This window comes from Pongo abelii, chromosome 18 (genome assembly GCF_028885655.2).
Source record: "Pongo abelii isolate AG06213 chromosome 18, NHGRI_mPonAbe1-v2.0_pri, whole genome shotgun sequence".
In the NCBI taxonomy this organism is placed as follows: Eukaryota; Metazoa; Chordata; class Mammalia; order Primates; family Hominidae; genus Pongo; species Pongo abelii.
Genome location: NC_072003.2, coordinates 88,544,928 through 88,568,458, shown reverse-complemented (window position 1 = coordinate 88,568,458; position 23,531 = coordinate 88,544,928). Strand labels below are relative to the sequence as shown.

The following is a 23,531-nucleotide window of genomic DNA, read 5'->3' as shown; positions in this document are numbered from 1 at the left end:
CAAGAATTTATTAGATATGACATCAGACAATTCATAAAACAAATTGATAAACTGGGCCAAAATCTAAAACTCCTGATTTTAAAGACGCTGTTAGGTGAATGGGAAGACAAGCCACAAGCTGGGAGATGATATTTAAAATCACACAGCTGACACTTGCGTCCAGAATTTTAAAAAGCTCTCAAAACTCAAGAAAACAAATGCCCCAGTTGAAAATGGAATGACACAAACAGGAAGAAGTGCTCAGCGCCACCTATCATGAGAGAATCATGAACTCAACAAGACACCACCACCGCCCATTGGAGCAGCAGGTGCTCATGACCTCCCGCCCATTGCAGGGGGAAGGGGATGGTGCAGCCGCTCTGGAGACAGCTCAGCAGCTTCAGACAACACAGCAATCTCTCTCCTAGGTGTCTGCCCAAGTGAAATAAAAACCCACATTGGCACAGAAATCTGTACACAAATGTTGATAACATCTTACGTGTCATTGCTTAAAACAGGGTCACAAGCAGTGGTGCATCCACACCACGGATGCCACTCAGCAGGGAAAGGCGCGAGCTGACGCGCACAGCACAGGCAGTTGACTGCGGGCGGAAGCCGGGCGGAAGCAGACAGGCTTGGAGGCCACGTCCTGCAGGATTCAGCCACGTGACCTCCCAGAGGAAGCAAAACCACAAGAGAAACAGGAACAAGGGGCCGGGCCTCGGGGGTGGAGGAGGTGCTGAGCACTAGGAAGGGAGTTTCTGAGACGAGGAACCCTTCTCTATTTTGACTGTGATGATGTTTCTTAAGACACACAGAGTTGCACGCCAGAGGGGAGAATTTTTACTGTGTCTGCAGGTAAGCAGCTGCACAGACAGATATGTGGGATGGTCTCACTTTAAGTCTGCACTGAGATCTCTCTTCTACTCTGGACAGACTGAAAGGGCTGCACAGAAAGAAGCAGGGCGGTCCCCAGCTATGGGCTCTGTTCCCAGAAGTCCCCGCGGAGGACCCAGGGCTGGAAGGGTGGGGTCAGATGCCAGTCAGAATGCGATGTGTTAGGGAAGGCTGGATGAGAGGGCCGGTGTCAGCAGCCCACATCTAGAGAAGGAAGACAGGTGCTTGACTCATCCCCCCCTGCTCACCACACCCCCCTCTCCTGGCACTGCTGCTGGTGCTGTGTGGCACCCGGACTCCAGACAGATGGAGGCTCCCACCACTGCTGACGTGGTCTGGAGGCAACAGCATGGCCTCCGGCCTTCCTCTGAGACGTGCACTGACGCCTGCATTCCAGGCATTGCTGTTCTTCCCATTGTCTCCCCAGTCATCCAGCCAGGGGCCGGCACAGACACCTCCCCCATCCACCCCGACTGAGACTTGGGAGAAGGCTGATCTGCCCAGAGGGGACAGGTCGAAGTGCATCCTCAGTGCTCTAGTGGCCTGTCCCACGGGGGAGCATCCTCCGTGCCGCCCTTCAGTCCAAATGTAGGTGGTTCGAGACTGGCCCACCTTGGGGGGCTCAGGACACAGTGGAAGAGGAACACAGCTGTGGGAAGTGCTCGTACCTGGCAGGCGCGCGGCGGTGGTCAGGGGCCCGGACAGAGCCATGCCGATCTCGGTCATGCCATACCGCTCCAGCAGGGTGTGGCCCGTGATGTTCTTCCACTTCTCCAGCACTGGGAGGGGCAAGGCGGCTGAGCCTGAGACCATGAGCCTACGCGGCACAACCAAAGGCAGGTTTAGCCCCTCCGGACGTGACCCTCGCGTGCAAAGGCAGCAGGTTTAGCCCCTCAGGACATGGCTCTCGTGTGCAAAGGCGGCAGGTTTAGCCCCTCAGGACGCAGCCCTCGCTTGCAACAGTGGCAGCTCCTTCATGAGTGCAGGAGCCCCAGGCCGTGGGTACAGTACCACTGTGTGACACCTGGGACCAACACTGCAGTCTGTGCTACGGCATAACTTTGTTTTTTGAAAATGATTTGTTGGGTGTATTTTAGAAGGAAGCAGGTCCAACAGCTAATAAGGGTAAACAATGTGCTTAGGGTCCATGGTGTCCCCTGCAAACTTCCTGCGCTGTTCACAACCACGCTCAAGAACAGCAGTGACCATGCAGCTGCCGACCACGGAGCTGATCACCGGTGAATAGCCACGGCGCTGCAGGCTGCGGCCAGGCACATCTGGGACTAGGGCCGGCTCAGCTTGCAGGCTCTGCAGCAGAATGTGGACACGGATGGATGGCTGCGGCACCCAACGGGTGGGGCCGGGCACACCCAAGGGGCTCAGAACAGCCCGCAGAACTGGAGCCATTTTGGCTCACAGGCTCGGCTCAGGCTTGGCAGGAGAACACGGGCCCTGAGAACCCTGAGTCCCCGTGCTCTCACACAGCATTTCCCGCAGCCTCACGGGCAGTAGGGAAGGCGCTTTTGTTTGCGGTTTGAGCAGAGTGGTCCCAACTGCTGCCCCTGCTTTACAAGGAGGCACCACTGACAGGACCCCCACTGGGAGATCCAGATGGCCGAGGTCTCATTGCCTCTGTCACCCTGGAAATCACCTGATCCTCTCCTTCACTGACCTCGTTCTTGCCCTCGGTTCCTTAGATTTGGTAAAACATTCTGCTCATCCTGCTCAGCTCGGGGCCTGCCCAACCCCAGGGTATCCCAGCAGTAGCAGCAGCAAAACCATGGGCTCCAGTGGCCTCACAGAAAAGGGGCAAAGGAACGGCAAAGAGAGCGAAGCGGGTTTAGACATGTGCCTTGGACAACCCAGAATTCTCTCCAGGAATGAAGATGCCACTTCCCTGTGCACTTCCTGGGGACTGGGAGAAGTGCGCGGCAGCCACAGACACACACACATCCCACTGGAAACTGGATGACAGTCGAGCCTTCAGTTCCTGCAGTGCACCGGCCACACCACCCCTCCCTCTCGCAAAAAGAAAAAATACCCCACCCACGACTCTGCTGGAGGTGCGGGCCTGTGATGCGTGTGAAGACTCACTGAGCCACACGTGCGCGTTTCCAGTTAGCGAACCACACTTCAACAGCCACGAGGGAAAAGAAACGTTCCCACGCCTGCAGGTTCATGGGAGAGTGCAGAGCAAACACATCCGAGTGGCCCAAAAGAGCAGCTCGTCCTGGGAGGGAGGGGTTTACCCAGGGAGCTGGGAGGGGAGGAGCAGGGCTGAGAGGAAAAGCAGGAGAACGTGCCCCAGGCAGGAGGCGTCACAGGGCTGCCCACGAAGGCAGGGAAACTGCATAGTAGAGGCAGGCGCCCTGGGACATGTGGGCAGACGAAGCAGGAGCAAGCGGGTCAGCTCACTGTCCTCACCCTTGTCCTTCAGACTCCATGACAGAGAGAGAGACGGACAGGAGAGAGAGCAGACAGACAGACGGAGACAAAGAGAGATGGAGAGATAGAGACAGATGGAGAGAAAGGAGAGATAGAGAAAAAAGACAGAAAGACGGAGAGATAGATGAAGAGCGATGGAGAGAGACAGAGAGAAGACAAAGACAGATGGAGAGTCTGACAAGACAGAGAAGACAGATAGATGGAGAGATGGAGAGATAGAGACAGAGAGAGACAGAGAGACAGAGAGTGACAGAGAGAGCGATACAGAATCCAGGCAGCTATCGACGTGGAAGAGATTATAGATATACACACAGACGGGTAGAGAGAGAGACAGAGACAGGTAGAGAGGTAGAGAAAGAGACGGGTAGAGAGAGAGGGAACATTGAAAGGAAATGGAAAGCACTGCTTCCCAGAACTTAGTACGAGTGGTTTATTAGAAATAAGTCGTATCTGTTGATCTCTAAGACTTTCTGAAGGGGAAGTGGGCTCTTTTCACTTACCTAATTTTTTCTTCACAAACTGCACGCAAGAAATCCTGGGCGTGTGGCTGGGTAAAATGCCTGTCGTAGTACTCCATCAGCTTGGTGTATATTGTGGGCACTGCCATAAAGACATTGATCCGCGGCGTTTCAGAACTTAAGAACTTTTCCCAAACCTACGAAGGAAAGGAAACACTTGGTAGAAAGATGGGCGAGCAGGCACCGGGATCCGCGGCGGAGGAAAGGGAGCGCTCGGTTGGGAGGACGAGCAGGCACCGGGGCCCGCGGGGAGGCTCCTGGCTCCAGGCACCACGTTCTCATGGTTCACATTTAAGAGTCTGCAGCGCCTCCCGTCTAAAAGGGGTGCATCAGACTCTGATCCCTTCCCACGGAAGCCATGCTGCGCGGGACAGCGGCGTCTGGCCTGTGAGGGGACGAGCAACCGTGAGAAGCGCTGGAAAAGGGCTTCGGGATCTGCGGCCTGGAGAGGCGTGAGTGGTTAGGCTCTCCCAGCTGCACAGAGGATGTACACCTCGGGGACGCTGGCAGGCGGCCCGGCTGCCCGCACACCTGAAGTCAGCACGCTTCCCCGGCGTGCAGGGACCGGTGAACGGGTGAAGTCTTTTATTTAAAAGAGTCAGTGAATTTTATATTTTACTCCATAATAAACATTTCTTGCTTACATATAAATATGTTTTAAGTTCCTCACTCATTAGCGGTTTCTGGCGTCGCCCATGAAGCCTCAGGAAGAGCTGGGGAGCCGCCCTCCTTCCGTGGCCCTCTCCACCCGCAGTGTTCCACGCGGAGCCCCGGACGCTGTGGCGGAGGGCGGAGGGCACGCCTCGTGCTGTGGGGTCAGCACCTAAGGGAGGCCCAGGACACACAGGACATATCTCCTCGCCCACACGGCGTTGAAACTGGGGTCGATGGATGCCGATGCCACAGTCCAGCCCCAGCCCGTCTCATCTCACTGGACTGCAGTGACGAGTGCCTCACCGCAGCTGCCTGGCAGAGAAAGGCAGGAATCTCCGGGGAAGAAATAATATCATTCTTTCAAAGACAAAGACTGGAACCCTTCAAAGTTACAAAGCATGTAAGGACACAAAGATGTGACCCCTAATTGAAGGGAAGAAATCTCAGGAAATTCAAACGTCAGAATCGCCAGACAAGCCCTTCAAATAACTGCAATAAGCAGATTAAGGAATTTAGAAGAAAAGATGAACAACGTGGGGAAAATGGAGAATTGCAAAAAGAAGTGGAACTGCAAAAAATCATAAAACTGAAAAACACAAGATCTGAAATGAATTCATTCAATAGACCTAATAACAAACAAGACACAGCAGAAAAGAGGAAAAAAGTCAGACACAGTCAATGGGCGTGATCTAGGCTGACTCGCAGACGGGAAAGCAAAGACACAGGCGACCAGAGTGCGGGAGACGGCAGCACCTCGGAGCAGCACCCACAACACTGCCATCGAGGGAGGGAGGGGGAACAGATAAGCAGGTGGAGAGAGGCCAGGCTCGCAGACGGGAACACTCCACGTTGTGAAGATGGCAGTTCTTCCCACACTGAGCTCCAGCTTCAAAGCAATCTTCCCAAAATTCCAGCAAGCTTTATTTTGCAGAAATTGATACACTTATCCTACGTTTTACACAAAAAGGCAAAGGACCCAGAAGATCCAAAATAAATTTCAAAAGGCAGACTAAAGGTGAGAACACACAGTTCCCAACTCCAAAACTGACGTAAACCAGAAGTAATGAACACAGTGTGATGCTGTGTAAGATTAGACAAGAGACCCACAGAACACAGTTGAGAGTCCAAAAATAAACCAATGCATAGATATCTGGTCAAGTGATTCTTGGCAAAGAAGCCAAGTCCCCAATAGGGGAAAGGACAAAAGGATAATCTTTCTCACAAATGGCACTGATACACTGAATATCTCCATGCAGAAGGTGACTCCTAGACCCTACCTCACACCATATGCAAAATTAACCCAAAGTGGGTCAGAAACCTCCATGTATGAGCTAAAACTAGAAAACGTCTAAGAAAAAACAAAAGGGAGTATCTTCATGACATGACCTGTGGTTTGGCAAAGACTTCTCAGATGAGATACCAAAAGCACAATCTATAAAGTTTAAAAATTGATAACATGAATTTATTTTAAAAATTTTTTTATAAAATGAATTTCATCAAAATGTGTGCTTCAAAAGACACATTAAGAAAATAAAAAGACAAGCTGCAGTTGGAGATATTTGCAAACCATACATCTGAAAAGAGACTTGTATCCAGAATACACAGAGAACTCTTACAACTCAATAAGAAGACAAATAGCCCAATTTAAAAATGGTCAAAAGATTTCATTAGACAGTTCACCAAAGATTACATATGGATGCAAACAAGAACATAAAAAACAGCACTGGGTGCAGTGCTCACGCCTGTAATCCCGGCACTTTGGGAGGCTGAGGCGGGAGGATCCCTTGAGCTCAGGAGTGTGAGGCCAGCCTGGGCAACATAGGGAGGCTCTGTCTCTACAAAAATAATTTAAAAGGAAAAAAGTAAAAATAAACAAAAAATGCTCAGCATCTGGCCAGGTGTGGTGGCTCACGCCTATAATCAGCATTTTGGGAGGCTGAGGCAGGCAGATTACTTGAGCTCAGGAGTTCAAGACCAGCCTGGCCAACATGGTGAAACCCCGTCTCTATAAAAATACAAGAAATTATCTGGGCCTGGAGCTGTGCGCCTGTAATCCCAGCTGCTGAGATGGCTGAGGCAGGAGAAGCGCTTGAACCCAGGAGGCGGAGATTGCAGTGAGCTGAGACTGAGCCACTCCACTCCAGCCTGAGTGACAGAGCGAGACTCCATCTCAAAAAAAAAAAAAAAAAAGCTTAACATCAGTAGTCATTAGGGAAATGCAAACTGAAGCCAGTGACAAGTATTGGCAGGACGTAAAGAAATGAAAACTCTCATATGCTGCTGGAGAACATACAGCAACACAGCCATTTTGGAAAAACAGTTTGCCAGTTTCTTTTCTTTCTTTCTTTTTTTTTTTTTTTTTTTGAGACAGAGTCTTGCTCTGTTGCCCAGGCTGGAGTGCAGTGGTGTGATCTTGGCTCACTGCAATCGCCGCCCCTGGGTTCAAGCGATTCTGCTACCTCAGCCTACCGAGTACCTGGGATTACAGGTGTGAACCACGGTGCCCGGCTAATTTTGTATTTTTAGTATAGACAGAGTTTCACCATGTTGGTCAGGCTGGTCTCAAACTCCTGACCTCAAGTGATCCACCTGCCTCGGCCTCCCAAAGTGCTAGGATTTCAGATGTGAGCCACCGTACCCGGCCAGTTTGCCAGTTTCTTAAAGCATTAAACAGAACGTCACCACACAACCCATCAATTCTATCCCTCTGTGTCTATGTAAGATCAATGAAAGTATGTCTACAGAGATTTATACGTAAATGTTCATAGCAGCATTATTCATAATAGCCCCAAACTGAAACAGTCCAAATGCCCATCAGATGGTGAATGGATGAGGAAAATGTGGTATGTCCAGGTGAATGGATGAGGAAAATGCAGTATACCCATACGATGAAGTACTATTCAGGAACAAGCTATTAATACACACAGTAGAACATGGATGAAACTCAGAACCAACCTGCAAGTGAAAGGAGCTGGAATAAAAGACTGAGTGTGACACACCCCATTTGCACACGCTGCCATCTCAAACAAGGAAAGTCTAGAGGCAGAAAGCAGATTCGTGGTTGCCAGGAGCTGGGAATGGGGGGAAATGGACACTGGTTTGAGGTAATGGCTACATAATTCATAATTTACAATAGTGAATTTTGCGGTGTGTGAACTGTATCTCGATAGAGCTGTTTTTGAAAAGGGAAGGTGCAATAAAAACATTTTCAGTGAAACAAAATGGAGGGATTTGTTGTCAGCAAAGCTGCACTACAAGAACTATGGAAAAGAAGTTCTCCAGGCTGAAGGGAAATGAGTTAGGGGGAAGCACGGTGCTTCCTGGAGAACCTCTGTAGGGACAAATGAAGGCACCGGAAGAGGAGATGTATGGGTAACTTAACAAATGTTAAGGACTCCTGATATGGTTTGATGGTGTTCCCACCCAAATCTCAACTTGAACTGTATCTCCCAGAATTCCCACATGTTGTGGGAGGTACCCAGGGGGAGGTAATTGAATTATGGGGGCCGGTCTTTCCTGTGCTATTCTCATGATAGTGAATAAGTCTCACGAGATCTGATGGGTTTATCAAGGGTTTCCGCTTTTGCTTCTTCCTCATTTTCTCTTGCCGCCGCCACGTAAGAAGTGCCTTTTGCCTCCCACCATGATTCTGAGGCCTCCCCAGCCATGTGCAACTGTGAGTCCAATTAAACCACTTTTTCTTCCCCGTCTTGGGTATGTCTTTATCAGCAGTGTGCACACGGACTAATACAGTAAATTGGTACCAGCAGAATGGGGCTGGGGGCATATGAAACATGCAGCCACGTTTGAGAACTCTTCCGCAGTTTCCACTCAAATGAAACACATGTGTAGCCCGTAAGCCAGCACCGGGAGGTGTGGATCCAAGAGAAATGTCCACAGGGACATCTGTGTGAGAATGTTCACAGCAACCGTGACTTCTAATAGCCACAAACTGAAAACAATCCCAAGTCTTTCAAGAGCAGAATGGATAAGCGCACTGTGACTTCTGCACGCCAGGAAATACAACACAGCAACGTAAAAAGAACAAACTGCGTTTGATGCAACACACGGATCAACCGTCAAACAGCACAGTGAACCAGAAACACAAACGTGACACTGGGGCACGGAAAATGGAGCACGCGTGTAGCAGGATGGTGCTGAGGCGGGGAGAGCACGCGTGTAGCAGGATGGTGCTGAGGCGGGGAGAGCATGCACGCAACGGGACAAGGCTGAGGGGCAGGGAGCAGGCGCGGAGGTAAAAGACACGAAGGACGGTCTTTCTTGGAATTCATCCAAATCTTCAGAGGGCAGCTGCTGCCCTAAAGAAGGGCACTGAGAGCCGAGCGTGACCTCCTTCCTCTAGCACATCCCAATGCATTGCCACACTTCTAAGACCTGTAAGACCTGGAGGTCCCCTGAAGGACGCCATAACATTTAACTAGCAAGTGCTTCTGAGGCAGCAGGAACAGGCCTGTTGCTCTAACCTGAGCTGCCACAGCACAGACCCCGCCAGGTGGCAGCCCTCCTGAGTCCATGCTGCGATCCTGAAGACGTCGGCCACGGCAGCGCTGTCGGAGACGAGTGACTGATCTGAGCCTCTGGCTGTCTCGTCAGCAGCGACTTTGATCTCCAGAGGCTGTGGCTGCACATCCATCTTCCGGCGTCCTCCTCCTGTCCCCCAACCCCATCTGTCACCTGCAGGCACTGACACCCACAGCCCTCTGTGCGAAGACACCGCGTCTAAGATCGTTCAGCACCACCGCAGGTGTCTGGTCACCCCACACTTGTATCCTACACATTCTTCAACACAATCTTAGACAAAACCCCAATGTTCAATAACGCTGACAGCTGGATTTTACACATAGAAATTCCTAAAGTTGGAAAACCCTGAAACTTGGAGTTTATGGAAAAGAGTTGCAATCTTTTGTAGCCACAGCATCAAATTTGTTTAAATATTAAGTTTTCGGCCGGGCATAGTGGCTTACGTCTGTAATCCCAGCACTTTGGGAGGCTGAGGCAGGTGGATCATGAGGTCCGGAGTTCTAGACCAGCCTGGCCAACATAGTGAAACCCTGTCTCTACTAAAAATACAAAAAATTAGCTGGCTGTGGTGGCAGGTGCCTATAATCCCAGCTACTCGGGAGGCTGAGGCAGGAGAATCGCTTGAACCCAGGAGGCAGAGGTTGCAGTGAGCCGAGATCGTGCCATTGCACTCCAGCCTGGGTGACAGTGCAAGACTCCATCTCAAAAAAAAAAAAAAAAAAAAATTAAGTTTTCACAGCATAGTTTAGAGAAAAATCCCAAGTAAGTGTCAAAAACGGTGAAGGTCTGAGGCTTTCCCATGTTGGTTAAAGGTCTGAGGTTTTCCTGTGTCTGTGGAAGGTCTGAGGCTTTCCCGTGTCTGTTGAAGGTCTGAGACTTTCCCGTGTCCGTTAATGAGCCAGTCTGCAGTGTCTGGAAGATGACAGCAGACCCCCAGGCAGAGACCCCAGGGCAGACACTCTCGGAGCAGAAATCCCTGGGCAGACGCCCTTGGGACACAGACCCCAAGGCAGGGACCCCCATGGCAGATGCCCCTGGGCAGAGACGCCGCAGCAGCAGCTCCCAAGCCGTGTGCCTGTGGGCACTGGAAAGGGCCAGGTGGTGTCATTCATGCAGTGCTGGAGAAGAAGCAAGACGAGAAAGCCCAGGTCCTTGACAGCTGGCCTGCGCCAGCACCCGCAACCACCTGCCTCTCGCCCTGAGGGTAACACACTCTTTACTCAGGAGGATGGAACCAACCTGCCCTCAGCTCCCTGGGAGATGTTCTGCCTCTGCCCCTGCCAGCTGCATCTCGCCCTGGTACGGTCCACAACAATGGCCATTGCTGCCTCTGCCCAAGTGACCATGGCAGACCAGCCACCGTCAGCGCCCGGGCAGCCTCCCACAGAGGTTCAGGGCCAGGCTGCCAAGGAGCAGGGGCCGAGGTGGGGCAGGTTGAGGGGGCCCAGTCACAGGCACAGAAACCGACACCCTGGACAGAGGTGACAGCCAAAGGAAAGGAGGGGCTCAAGGCGGAGAGGAGGGAGCAGCCCCGTCAGAGGAGCCCCCAAAGACACAGCAAAGGCATCGACATTGAAGGTCCCTACACACCAGGCGCTGCACCACCCACACAGTGCACTCACGGGGAACTCACTGCAGCAAAACCACTTTGACTCAACAGACGTTCACCAAGGACAGCTGTGTCCATGCAGGGCGCACCCCAGAGACAGCCACAAGGAGGGTCGGGTCACTGAGCCAGATCCCTACCAGGGGAGCCAGGAAGGCCTGGGGCAGAGCGCCAGGCAGATGTCTCTGGGATGGACCACGCAGATGAGGCAGCTGCAGTGTCTGCCATCTTAACAGACCACTGTGTCGCAGCTGGGGTCAGTGCTGAGATGTCCGTGAAAAATAAGGACTGTAGCCAACAAGAATGTGGAATGTGTCAGGGAGACGGGGCCCTCAGGGAGGCTCTTCAGGGGGTGACCCTGGCGACAGGGCCCTCAGGGAGGCTCTGTGGCTACAGGCGTCCTGAAGAGCAGTGGAGGGAGCTGACGGCTAATGACACAAGTGTGCTGGCAGCCACCTCTCTTTGGCACGGTAGTAACTGCTAGATTTTAAAGAGGTCTTTCTCTAAAGCCCAATGTTATCATCTGTGAAGAAACAGGCTCACTTGCTCTTAGAAAGCTGTTCTACATACTGGCTTCTCTTGTGAGACCTTCCCTCCAGTGGAGGCGAGAGAAGATCCCCTTCTCTTTTCCAAGTTTGTGCCCACTGTGAGCCAGGCTCCGCCCTTATTTTCCGGGGATGAGACTGAAGGTCAGAGAGGTGGAAGGCCAGATGAGCTGCCTTCTCTCCACCTCCAGCCACCATGTGGGGTCGGACACCCCGCGGTGAAGAGGACGGGCCTCTCAGCTGCAGCAGAAGCAGAGGGGAGGTGGGCGGGGCCTCTCAGCTGCAGCAGAAGCAGAGGGGAGGTGGGCGGGGCCTCTCAGCTGCAGCAGAAGCAGAGGGGAGGTGGGCGGGGCTGACTGCTTGCAGGGACCCCTTCCTGGAGAAATTCACACCTGACTAGGGTTTGGGTCCTGAGCTCCCGGTCAGAGGCCTCAGAGCTCCACACAGCCTTCGATGGGGCCAGAAAGACTTCAGACAGGAAGAGTCCTGGCAAGAGCGGTGAGTGTGGGGCTGGCCACTGGTGGCTGCCATGCTCTAGGCTTTAGGGCTGTGCCTCTGCTGGCCAGGATGTCTGCCCCGCAGAACAACCCCGCACAGACCAGGAGCCCAGTCCCAGGCATCTGGCCTCAGAGACGGGCTCTTCTGTGCTGAGAATGATCAAGATACGATCCAAATCCTAAGGGCTTTTCCCTACATTCACTTTTTAAACTTTTTTTCCTGTGAATAAAAGGCATATTCATTATACGGGCAGAGGTTGGTAAACGTCCATGGCCTCACCGGAGGGCTCCGCTCCGTCACACCTGTGACATACGTGTCTACGGCCTCACCAGAGGGCTCTGCTTCACCACACCTGTGACATACGCACACCTCATCCTTCCTGTGGGCTCAAGGCCTGCCCCTCATGCCCTCTGCAGCCTGGTGAGTGGCTCTCGCCTGCAGTCAGCACACAGGGCCACAGCAACTCCTAAAAGCCACTGCCATCCCCAACTGACAGGCGAGGCCCGACGCTGTGCACAGGGTCCCGCCTCGAGCCCAGGTCCTTTCCCTCCAAAGCAGCATCCCTGATCTGCCCTGGAGACAGCCCTGCACAGGCAAGGCTGCGCGCAGCAGCTCGGCGATGCCTGCTCCCACCCCAGCGCTCTGTGGCCAGCACCGCATCCTTCCCTCCCTGCCTGCTCCAAGGGAGATGCCACAGAGGAAGCCATGCAGAGAGGGGAGACAGAGACTCCACAGCAGCCCTCCAGCTGGGCCAGTACTCTGGAGTAACCCTCTGCAGTAAGCAGCTCTCCAGCTGGGCCAGTACTATGGAGTAACCGAGGGCTGCCACACTGGCCACATCATAGGTCAAGGGGTCACGCCCTGCACCCTGGACCCTGCACCCTGAATGTGTCACCTCTCGCGGTGGTGGGAACCGCAGGTGGGTGAAGCGAAGGACCTCAAGATGGGAGATTATCTTGGAATATCCGTGTAGGCTGTACAAAGGGAAGCTGAGGGAGCCCTGACTACAGAGAGAAGAAGGCCGTGTGCCTGCAGAAGCAGAGCTGGACGTGAAGCAGCTGGAGCCAAGGGCACAGGTGGCCTCTAGAGCTGCAAGAGGCAGGAACGGACTTTGCTCTAGAGCCTCCTGACGGAGCAGCCCCACCACACCCAGCATCAGCTCCGCAAGACTCGTCTCAGAATCCTGGCCTCCAAGTGTGTAAGAACAAACTCGCATTATTTTAAACCAAGCGCGTGAGCATTCGCTGCAGCTGCAGGAGCTCGCAGGCAGCAGGGCCTGTACAGTCGCCTCCGCGCAGCCAATCTCACTATTTACGGTTTCAGTGACGCGTGGCCCACTGCAGTCTCACAACAGACGAGCACATTACCGGAAGGTATTTTGAAGAGAGAGAGAGCACTTTCACATAACTTGATTACAGTACATGGTTGTAACTGTTTTGTTATTGTTAACCTCTTACTGTGCCTAACTTATAAATTAAGCTTTATCATAGGTACGTATGTATAGCAAAAAGCATCGTAGGTACAGGGTTCCATGCTACCCAGGGTCTCGGCATCGGCGCGTCCCCTGTGGATAGGGGCGACTGCACACCAGGGAAAGGTGCCTGGTCTGACGGTGCGGCCAAGAGCTGTGACCCCAACCAGCGAAAGGCGCCTAGTCTGAGGGCGCGGCCGAGAGCTCTGACACCGACTCACCTGCTGAGCGCTGAACTCAGGCATCATCACACAGGTGGCTCCCACCCAGAGAGGACAGAGCAGCGCGTTGACCACACCATGGACGTGGTGCAGCGGGAGCACGTGGAGGATCACGTCGTCTTTGGTCCATGCCCACTTGTGGACCAGACCGGTCACCTGCAGGGGACAAGAGCACAGCTGAGAGCAGGAGCAAGACTGTGGCCCGCATGAGCACACACAGGCCTGGGGCTCAAGGACAGGAGCTCTGGGCCTCCCAGCTGAGGAAGGGGAAGGAGAAGGCTGGCTCTTTGTTGCCTCCCTCTAGCAGCCTCTCAAGATGACGACAAAACCACAGCAGATCTGCTGGGTCACTCACTCACCCTGGGGACAGAGGACAGCGCCACACACAGCCAGGGGCTTTAGGGAATTTAGAAGGTGAGGGAGTGGCTCTGCAGACACCAGGCTGACAGAGCTCCACCCCAGCATCGCCATCCCCAGCTCCACCCCTGCCCAAGCCTGGGACTCAGGGACCCAGCGCCATTCAGGCTGGAATCGACTCCCAGCCCAACCACTGGCTCAGCTGACAGCACTGCCCACACAAAGCTCTGCCGATTCGTGAATTATTGTCACCTGCTCAGCTGGGACAGAACTCAGGCCAGGCTCCAGAGCACATCCTCAGTTCTTACTGAGAAGCAGTGTGAGGCATGGCCCACTGAATTCTCTGTCCAATCTCACGGAGGACACTGCCTGCTGCCTGCACAGGCTCCAGGGAGAAGCACATGTGAGTGTCACTCCCCTCACAGAGGAGTCCGGAGCCCGTCCCTCCCGACAGGCACGCCGCTTCCAGCAGTGACAGCGCAGGCCACCCAGGGCCCAGCCTGCTGCGTGCTCATGGCGCCTCGTCAGCCCACAACTCCGTGGGGTCCACTTCCTGCCTTCCCCTTCACGGCTTTTGGTTTTCATTTTTACTTTATTGCTTCAACTGCATAGGAGACGTTATGACACTATACAAATGACAGGTAAGTGATGTGATTGGAGAGTTCTGGGAAGATGTGACTGAGGTCACAGGACACACAAAAAACGAGTAAGACGCGGGTGTATGTGGGGTCCTGGCCATGCATCCTAACACATGGCTGGCCTCTGAAAAGCAGCATCACAGGCAGTGAGTGGTCCCTTCTGACCTCATGCCGCACAGTCCTGGCGGGGTCACTCCGCGGCCCCTCAATCCCTCTACACCTGAAGGCTTCGCCCCTGCCTGAGCCTTTGTGCTCGGCCGCTCCCGGAGCCGTCCTGCGTGGCCAGTGAGGCCAGTGAGGCCAGTGGCCACACCCTGCGGGCCTGCATCCGTGTATCTCACACGGGTCTGCAGGATGGTGACCACCGTGAACGACTCCACAGAAAAGCGAATGAAAAGATGTGCTTCTCGCCTGGAGCCCACCCAGAGTGCTGTGCCGTAACCGAAGCCATCCCGGCGCAGGGCGGCACTCACCACAGCCCTGATGTTTTGGTGCGTGCTCAGCACACCCTTGGGCCTCCCCGTGGTCCCACTGGTGTAGATGATCATGGCACCCTTGTCCCTCCACCCCTGCTCTGGGACCGGGACCTCTGCCGGTTCCTCTACTGCTCCAGTGTAGATGGCTGGTGTGAGCGGCAGCAGCGGGACCCCCAGCTTCCTGACCACCGGGCTCAGGAGCTCCAGGTACTCCTGGCTGGCAAGGACCACAGAGCTCTGGGAGTCGCAGATGACATACTCCAGCTGGGCCGCGGGGTGCTTCCTGTAGAGGGGGACTGCCACGCCGCCGCTCATCCACGAGGCCCACTGGGCCACGACGTAGGAGGCGTCATTAGCACACAGGAAGGAGACCCTCTCCTCCCGGAGGTCCCCGCCGACACACCCGCAGAGCCTGCAGATCTCCTGGGACAGGCGAAGGCTGCGGGAATAAAGCTCCCTGTACGTGTGGCGGCCGTGCTGGTCAACCAGGGCGATTCTGTCCCCAAAGGCGAGGGCACGGGTGAACACCGGGGCGCTCCTGTCCGAGCGGGCCACCGGGGCTGTGTGTAGAAGACCACTTCCTCTGTGTCTCGCAGGAGCCAGCCGGCAGGAGGCCAAGGCACAGCCCAGGCGCCGGAAGGTGAGCATCACATGGGACGGCATCGCACTGACAGGCGTTCCCAGGAGCCTCCTGGGGCCAACCTGGAGAAAGGCAAGGCACAGGACGTGAGTGCCCAACTGTCCCATCCGAACATGGCCAAGACAGGATTTAAAACACCTCCCCAGTACCCAGCCAGGTACGCCTGCTGCACCTTCAGTCATGAGGCAGCGCACCAGACAGGCCGTGTCCAGCCTTCCTCACCCACACTGCTGGAACGTTCCGTACGCGCCCAGTATCTCAGCTTTCTATTTCACTTCATGAGTTTAAGGATTCCCAAATCACACAAAATTCTAAACAATGAAATAAACTAGGTAAAACCAAGGAGAAGCATATAAAATTCAACACACTTAAGGTACATCCGAATAATGGGTTTTAGAATCCTGAGCCTGGAAAACCACCTGTGAGAGGGGGAAGTGAAGAGAAGGGCTCAGCACGGCCCCTGCTCACAACAGGCAGGGCCTGGAGACCCCGCCCCCGGGGCAGACACAGCCCCTGCTCACAACAGGCATGGCCTGGAGACCCCGCTCCCGGGGCAGACACGGCGGTGCCTCTCTCAGACCTTCCCACACAGGTGCGCAGTGGAAATGTGGTGAGGTGCCAAGGTTCATTTTTTTTGAGATGGGGTCTTGCTGTGTCGCCCAGGCTGGAGTGTAGTGATGCAATCATGGCTCACTGCAGCCTCGACTTCCTGGGCTCATGCCTCCCGAGTAGCTGAGCCCACAGGCATGTGACACCACACCCAGCTTTTTTTTTTTTTTTCGGTAGAGACAAGGTCTCACTGTGTTGCCCAGGCTGGTCCAAAGTCCTGGGGTTATGGCAGGTGTAAGCCATGCTTTTTTCCTTCTTTTCTTTTCTTTCTCTCTCTCCTCTCTCTCACCTTTTTTTCTTTTCTCTCTCTCTCTTTACTGTCTATCTGAGATGGAGTCTCACACACTCTGTCTATCTATCTACCTATCTAAGACGCAGTCTTGGTCTGTCACCCCGGCTGGAGTACAAGAGCGTGATCTGGGCTCACTGCAACCTTCGCCTCCTGGATTCAAGTGATCCTCCTGCCTCCCAGCCTCCTGAATAACTGGGAGTACAGGTGCGCACCACCACGCCTGGCTAATTTTTGTATTGTTAGTGGAGACAAGGGGTTCACCATGTTGACCAGACTGGTCTCCAATTCCTGACCTCCGGTGATCCACTCACCTCGGCCTCCCAAAGTGTTGAAATTACAGGTGTGAGCTACTGCTCCCAGCCAAGCCAAGCTTTAAATCAGGCAATTCACGGGCTAGAAAACATGTTTTAGGTTGAACTATAATTCTCTCCTTTCCCCCAAAAAACTTAACTACTAAATAGCAAATAAATCAGCAGGAAGCGAGGGCTCCCTGGGAGGGGCTGCGTGGGCCTGCCGTCCGCTGGAATTCTTCATTCAGAGAAAGGAGACTGAGAACAAGCCAGGGTGCCTCCGCCTGTGGGCCCAACGCTCCTGACGCGTGAGGGCTGGTCCAGTTCTGCAACATGCATTCTGCGGCCAGAGGACACCGCCCACGGGACACTGCGCCAGGATGCGGACACCGCCCATGGGACACCGCCCACAGGACACTGCGCCAGGATGCGGACACAGGCCACAGGACACTGCCCATGGGACACCGCGCCAGGATGCGGACACAGGCCACGGGACACCGCCCACGGGACACCGCGCCAGGATGCGGACACAGGCCATGGGACACCGCCCACGGGACACCGCGCCAGGATGTGGACACAGGCCACGGGACACCGCACCAGGATGCGGACACTGCCCACGGGACACCGCGCCAGGATGCGGACACAGGCCACAGGACACCGCGCCAGGATGCGGACACAGGCCACGGGACACCGCCCCAGGATGCGGATACAGGCCACGGGACACCGCCCCAGGATGCGGACACAGGCCAGGGGCACAGCCCCGCATTCCAGAGCGAGAAGGGGTGGCACTTTCCATGAGGCTCCTGCATCCCTGGCCCTTTATAATCGAAGCTTTGCTTGACTCACGAGGGCACGGGAAAATCTGCTTTCTCAGGCTCTTTACGACCAGCAGAACCGACCATGTTTCCTTCCCAGCGCTGAAGCGGCCTGTTGGAGTAAACAACAGTCGCTTGCTCTGGTTTCAAGCCCCCAGCTTTACAGCTCCTTCAGGCACTGCGCTGTTCCTACTTCAGCCTCTGAAGTAAGAATAGGCTGGTCTGCCTCCCTTCCTGGGGGAAGCACCCTCTGGGCTCTGCTGCCACTGGGCACTCAGTGGCCCTCGGTCTGACAGTGTCCCAGGCCTGTGGCCAAAGCGTAGTCAGGTTGTCCATTTGGTTTTCAGGGACTTTGAAAGAGTATTATTTTGACAATGATGCTACATCATCTAATACATATTAGGTTAGGTATCGTCTCAGCATTTTGCCTCAACCACACTCTGTTCAGTAAACAAACAAGGCAACCACTTGTTCACACACAGAAAAGTGAAGGAGGCCAAGTTCAAACTCACCCAGCTCCCGAGCCAGAGAGAGGAGGTAAGGGGAAGTTCGCAGTTCACAAGAGCAGCAGGCACAGCTGCTTCAGCAGGTGGAGGGGCACGCTAAGGTGAAGGCACTGCAAATGCTCATCCTCCTGGGGCAGGCACCAGGCCTGGCGCTGGAACCCGGAAGGCCGGTGAGGACACCTGTCAATGGGCATCTGTGCTGAGGTCCCAGGCTGTGTGTCTAACGCTTCCCACAGGCACAACACTCAACACTCAATGGAGGAAGGGAAGCATGTTCATTTACAAGCTAAAGACAACATTATAAAATAAAGCTGTAAGCCTTATCTCCCGACAACGGGCAGCAGTGACCCCATGACCCTGTCGAGTCTCCTCCCGCACACCACGCCCCCTCTGTGGGATCTGTGCCCACGTTCAGCAGGTTCTCTCTCTCCAGCACATCTCTCATTAACTTGCGAGGGGAAAGCTACTGTGTTATTGTCTGTGGTTTGTACTAAACAGTTTTGTTTTCTGCTCTTAGTTTGAAACCATCACAACACTTCATAGTTATCTAACAAAACAAACTTCATGACAATGAAAATTGTCAGAGCCAAAGTATGTTTTGTGCTTAAGACCCTCAACTACTGGCCTTGGTTTTTGCTTGTTTGATTTGGGTGTCTGGTTTCCCCGCTAGCCTGGGGCTCTTTTGTTTTTTTTTGAGACGGAGGCTGGAGTGCAGTGGCGCGATCTCGGCTCACTGCAAGCTCCGCCTCCCAGGTAGCCTGGGGCTCTTAATGAAGTCCCCTGTCCCAGCCAGCAGAGAGATCTCCTGCCTCTGGCCCAGGCAGGAGGAAAACGAGCCACGCAGGGCCCTGAACCTCGGCACAGCTCCGTGGGCTGCTTGGACGTCCTGTGTGAGTCTTCTCTGAATCCTACCAAACGGTCAGCCCTGCAGGCCACATCATCTCCTGACACGAGGCACCCATGTTCTGCCCTCCACAGCTGTTCAAAGGTAGGGCCGTGGCTGGTCTGCCCACACACCTGGACTCTGCTACCATACAGAAACCCAGAGAATGGCAACAAAACAACTGGGCTTGACCAGACACAAGACACGAGATCGGCACGTGGGCTGTGCCAGCTTCAGAAAGCAGCAAACCAGGGTGGCCCCACCACGCTTCCTTCCTCACTTCCGACCAATCCTGCACTGCTTTACAGGTGTGAGGGCACAGAAACCAGGAGAATCCACACACAGAAAACCAACCGGGCACTGGGTGCTCTGGGTTACGGCCCCGAGGCCAGACTTCCACTGCTGAGAGCCACAGGGAGTGTCTGGGGTGCGCGGAGCAGGGGACGGTGCTTTCTGGGGTGCTAAAGAGTGGAGCACTAGGGCGGCCGGCGACACTCACTCAATGTAGAAGGTGCCTGTCACTGTGTGTAGCTGTTTCTCAATATGACAGAAGCACATAAAAGGGGGATGACGGCTTTCCTCTAACTAAAGCTGCTGCTCAGAAAAGGTTTCTGCAGACCACAAAGAACCAAGTTCTGACAAAGCGAGTTCAAGCTCGTACTGTGCACATGCTAACCACACGCTGAGCACATGCTAACCACATGCTGAGCACAAACAGCACACACTACCAGAGCACAGCCCCCCTTTCGGCATTTCTACAAATTCCTGGGTCACCCCGCAGGGCGAAGCCCCAGAAGAGTAAGAGTGGATTCCCCACAAAACCCAGAGCTCAGCAGAGCTGGTGATGCTGACGTGCACAGCTGGGCTGGGCAAACTCAGCGTCAGGCTGAGAAGAAACTGCTGTTCTCCTGGGCGGAATCCAGAGCGCTGCCTGTGGGTGGGCACTCCTGCCACCAATCCCTGGGAGGTGACAGACGTGACTGGCCCCGTGTGAGATGGTTCTAGCTCCCAGAGAGCCCACGTGCTATGAGGAGAGGCCACGGGCAGGAGGGACGGAGGGGGGCCTGGTGGGGAGGCTTCCTATGGAGGGTGAGAAGGGCTGGCCCAGCCAGCGTCGGCCGAGGGAAGGGGGCAGTCCTGGCACCTACGGCTGTGTTCACTCAGGGTGTCTCGGGCACAGATGCCGGGAAGTGACATTGCTGGGTCATCTTTAATTTTGAGAAAGGCTGACAAAGTCCCCTCCAACGAGGTGCTGATTTATTCTCCCACCAAGCATGTGGAAAACGGAACCAGCCCCATCAAACCAGCTTTTAAGTCCCTCAGGCTTGAGACCACGAAGCACCCAGTCATCAGTTCTTTTCAGCACAGAGGTCGAATCCTCACGGTCATCGGATCAGAGCCCTGCCTCGAACAAGCAGACAGTCTACTCAGGGCAGATGGCTGTGCGTGGTCTTCCTGCACACCTCCCGGTCCAGAGGCACCCCAGCTCCCTCAGAGAGAACCCCACCTTTCAACCACTGGGACCCCTTCTACCATGGGGCTCCCCATCACCACCAGGAGCACAGTGTGGGGGGACACTGCCCACCAGACAAATGCAGTTCAGTCAGGGGCTTCCACCCTCATCAGCCACCTTCACACCCCTGCTACACAGCACCCTGATAACCCGAGGTCAGCGGCGTCACCACGTGGCTGGGCAAGGACTCTAGTCAGCAGAAGCTGAGAAAGGTGCCTGAGCCAGGACAGCCTCCTTGGCGAAGGCGTGCTGGACCCACTGAACCACTGAACGCAGTGGCTCTCCAGCCCTTGGGGAGGGAGGCAGGACCTCTCGGTGTTCTAGCTATCAGGTTCTGAGGTCAGACCACTAAGGCACTGGGGCTTCTTGGGAACACACATGCAGCGCCAGCGGGATGCATCTTTTCCGTCTTAACCAGAGTGTTGATTAACAGCAGAGTTTAGAGTCGCCACAGGCTTCGACTTGAATGGCCACTGCCTTTGTCCTCATTTCCTCACTGGCCTAGCCCTTCACTTCCCACCGCTAAGATGGCACAGTAACAAGACCTGCCTCACAGGCTTCACGTGAGAATGTATGAATGGCCTGGCACAGGCCAGGCAGAAGACAAATGGCTGCACCGTGCTCAGCAGGGTGCTCCCCGTGGAGCTTCGCAACAAAAATTACTAGATGAGAATGACACTGGCATTCAAATGAAGGGCTGGTTTCAACATGAATAAAATGACACCTGACCTGTTCACCACCACACCTGACTCCCCCGCCCCCCCAGACCTTGTGTTTGAAGTGGATGCCAGCACTTCCTCCTGTCGGCTGCCCTGATGAGGGTGTGGGGCAGAGGAGGGCTGTGCTCAGCCTGCGGGGCAGGATGCGTTTCAGCCTCACGCCTGTGGTTTGGGGAGTTGTTTTCAAAATTACATTTTTAAGTAACAGACATTCACATTGCATTCATGAGCAGTACATTCAAATAAAAAAAACCAAAAGGGAAAAATACACTTGAAACCCATATCCATTTTAGGAAGAAAAATACTATTTTACAAATGTCATCTGGAAAGGTGACACAACTATCCCAAGCCCACAGTTTAATCCACCATTTCTGTCTGCCTTGAGGAGATGGTTCAGAGCCAAAGGAGCAAGAGCAAGGGAAGCCTCATCTTATGTCCCCCAACACCTGCGGAGAGAACACCAGCCTGAGCCGGGCTTCACGCTATGAAGCTCCCAGGGTCCCCAGGGTCCACCGGTAGTAACACCTGTGCTCCTGGGTCCACCATGTGAACCCCCTCCTCAACAAGGTCTCAGCCTTGGGCCCTAACACGAATGTCTGTCCTCCCAGGCTGGGAAAGCAACAACTATGCCCCAGACACAATTTGTGTTCCTATCTCTAAATGTGTTCCCTTTCTGGCAAATTCCTAATCATTCTTCCAAGCCCAGTTCAAATATCACCTCTTCTTTTTCAGTTTTATTATTTATTGAGACAGTGTCTTGCTCTGCCGCCCAGGCTGGAGTGCAATGGGGCCGTCATGGCTCACTGCAGCCTCCGATTCCTGGGCTCAAGAGATCCTCGTGCCTCAGCCTCCTGTGTAGCTGGAACTGCAGGTGTACGCCACCACACCCAGCTAATTTTTACATTTTTTGTAGAGACAGGGGTCTCACCATGTTGCCCAGGCTGGTCTTGAACTCCTGGCCACAAGTGATCCTCCTGCCTCTGCTGCCCAAAGCGCTGGGACTACAGGCATGAGCCACTGCACCTGGCCCTGCCTGGTGGAATTTAGGCTCAGGACGGCAACATCAACTCCTGACTGCACCGGGCCTCACCCCTTTAAACCTTCCCTCTCTCCAGGGAATGGGCTGCCTGCAGTGCCTTCCAAATACTCCACAGCCGCACGTCGCCATTGTTTGCTCATAGATCTACCTGCCCTCAGGAGCTAGGCCGGCTGTGAACCTGTGCCCCACGCGCCCAGCAAGGTGCACGCAGCAAACAACTAAAACCGGGAGTACTTCAAGGGCGACTTCTGAGGCCCAATGAGAAATGGAAGTGAATTTATTCCAAACACAACCAAACACGATTCACTCAGGATGCCTCAACACGAACCCCGCCGGCTCGACGGTCTCACCGGGCCCGGCGTCCGCACAGCTTCTCCCCCGCACCCCGCGCGGGGGCCCCGCTCCCCACCGGACACGAGAGGCTCGGCGGCCCGGGAAGGCCGACGCCCGGCCCCAGGTGGCTCGCGGGGAAGCGACCGCGCCACGGGCCACGGCTCAAGCCCAGCTGCGGCCCAGGGGCGGGCGCCGGAGCCCGCGCCCCCGAGAGCTCTGCGCCCGGCCGACCCCGCCGCGGTCCCGTGGGCCCCGCCGCCCGCACCTACGAGACGATCGCGGCCGCGGGGCAGGATCTGCCTCGCCACAACTCTTCCTCGTCCTCCGCCGCGCGCGCGCCGGGGTCGGGCCGGGTTCCGGCCGGGTCCCGCGGGGTCGTGAGTCGGGCCGGAACCGCTTCCGGCGCCAACAGCTTGCCCGGCGCGGCGCGTCCGTCGCCCAAGCGCGTCCCCCCGGCGCGGCGCCGTGGCGGCGGGTTCCGGGCGCGCGTGTTCCCCTGTCCCGCCTGTCCCATCGTGGCCGGGTCGGGGCCGCGGGCGTCTCGTGAGCCGTGGCCGAGGCAGGCGCCGTGGTCTCCGCTAGCCCAGGGCTGCCCGGATCAGAACGGCGCGCGGGACCGCTCCCAACGCGGATGGCTGGGCCTCGCCCCGTCCTCCCAAAAGGGGCTCCCTGGGCTTTGCGGCTGGGGGTCTGCACGCTGAGCTCCTGGGTGATTTTATTATTATTATTGTTGTTGTTGTTACTTCTTCTTCTTCGTATTATTTTGAAATGGAGTCTCGCTCTGTTGCCCAGGCTGGAATGCAGTGGTGTGATCTCGGCTCACCGCAACCTCCGCCTCCCGGGTTCAAGTGATTCTCCTGCCTCAACCTCCCAGTTAGCTGGGCCTACAGGCGCCCGCCATCATGCCTGTCTAATTTTTGTATTTCTTGGGTGATTTTAAACGGACCGCATTTGAGAATCTCTCCTCGAAGGGACTTGGGAACCAGGATACGAATATGAAGCTAGACTTTTGGATGGACAGTGGCGGAAAACATTTAAAGCCAAA

At 54.9% G+C, this 23,531-nt stretch overlaps 1 protein-coding gene across 15 annotated transcripts in view; it reads right to left on the bottom strand.

Moving 5' to 3' along the window:
- Positions 1 to 22,928, bottom strand: part of ACSF3 (acyl-CoA synthetase family member 3) — a 62,792-nt gene extending 39,864 nt beyond the window's left edge. For 3 of the 15 annotated variants that reach the window (XR_008514755.2, XM_054534302.2, XM_063717414.1), the window contains exons 1-5: positions 22,752 to 22,886; positions 14,845 to 15,549; positions 13,377 to 13,532; positions 3,822 to 3,976; positions 1,545 to 1,693 (exon numbers count right to left, since the gene is read on the bottom strand). Coding sequence is in view for 12 of the 15 variants with exons in the window: in XM_054534302.2 (XP_054390277.1) it covers positions 1,545 to 1,693; positions 3,822 to 3,976; positions 13,377 to 13,532; positions 14,845 to 15,510 (1,126 nt within the window). In the remaining 3 variants the exon portion in view is untranslated. Of the gene's footprint in view, positions 1 to 1,544; positions 1,694 to 3,821; positions 3,977 to 13,376; positions 13,533 to 14,844; positions 15,550 to 16,699; positions 16,782 to 18,005; positions 18,180 to 22,042; positions 22,553 to 22,751 lie in introns of those variants that run through there. The other 12 variants (XM_054534306.2, XM_063717420.1, XR_008514753.2 and 9 more) reach the window with 11 other exon arrangements.
- Positions 22,929 to 23,531: the final 603 nt, after the last annotated feature.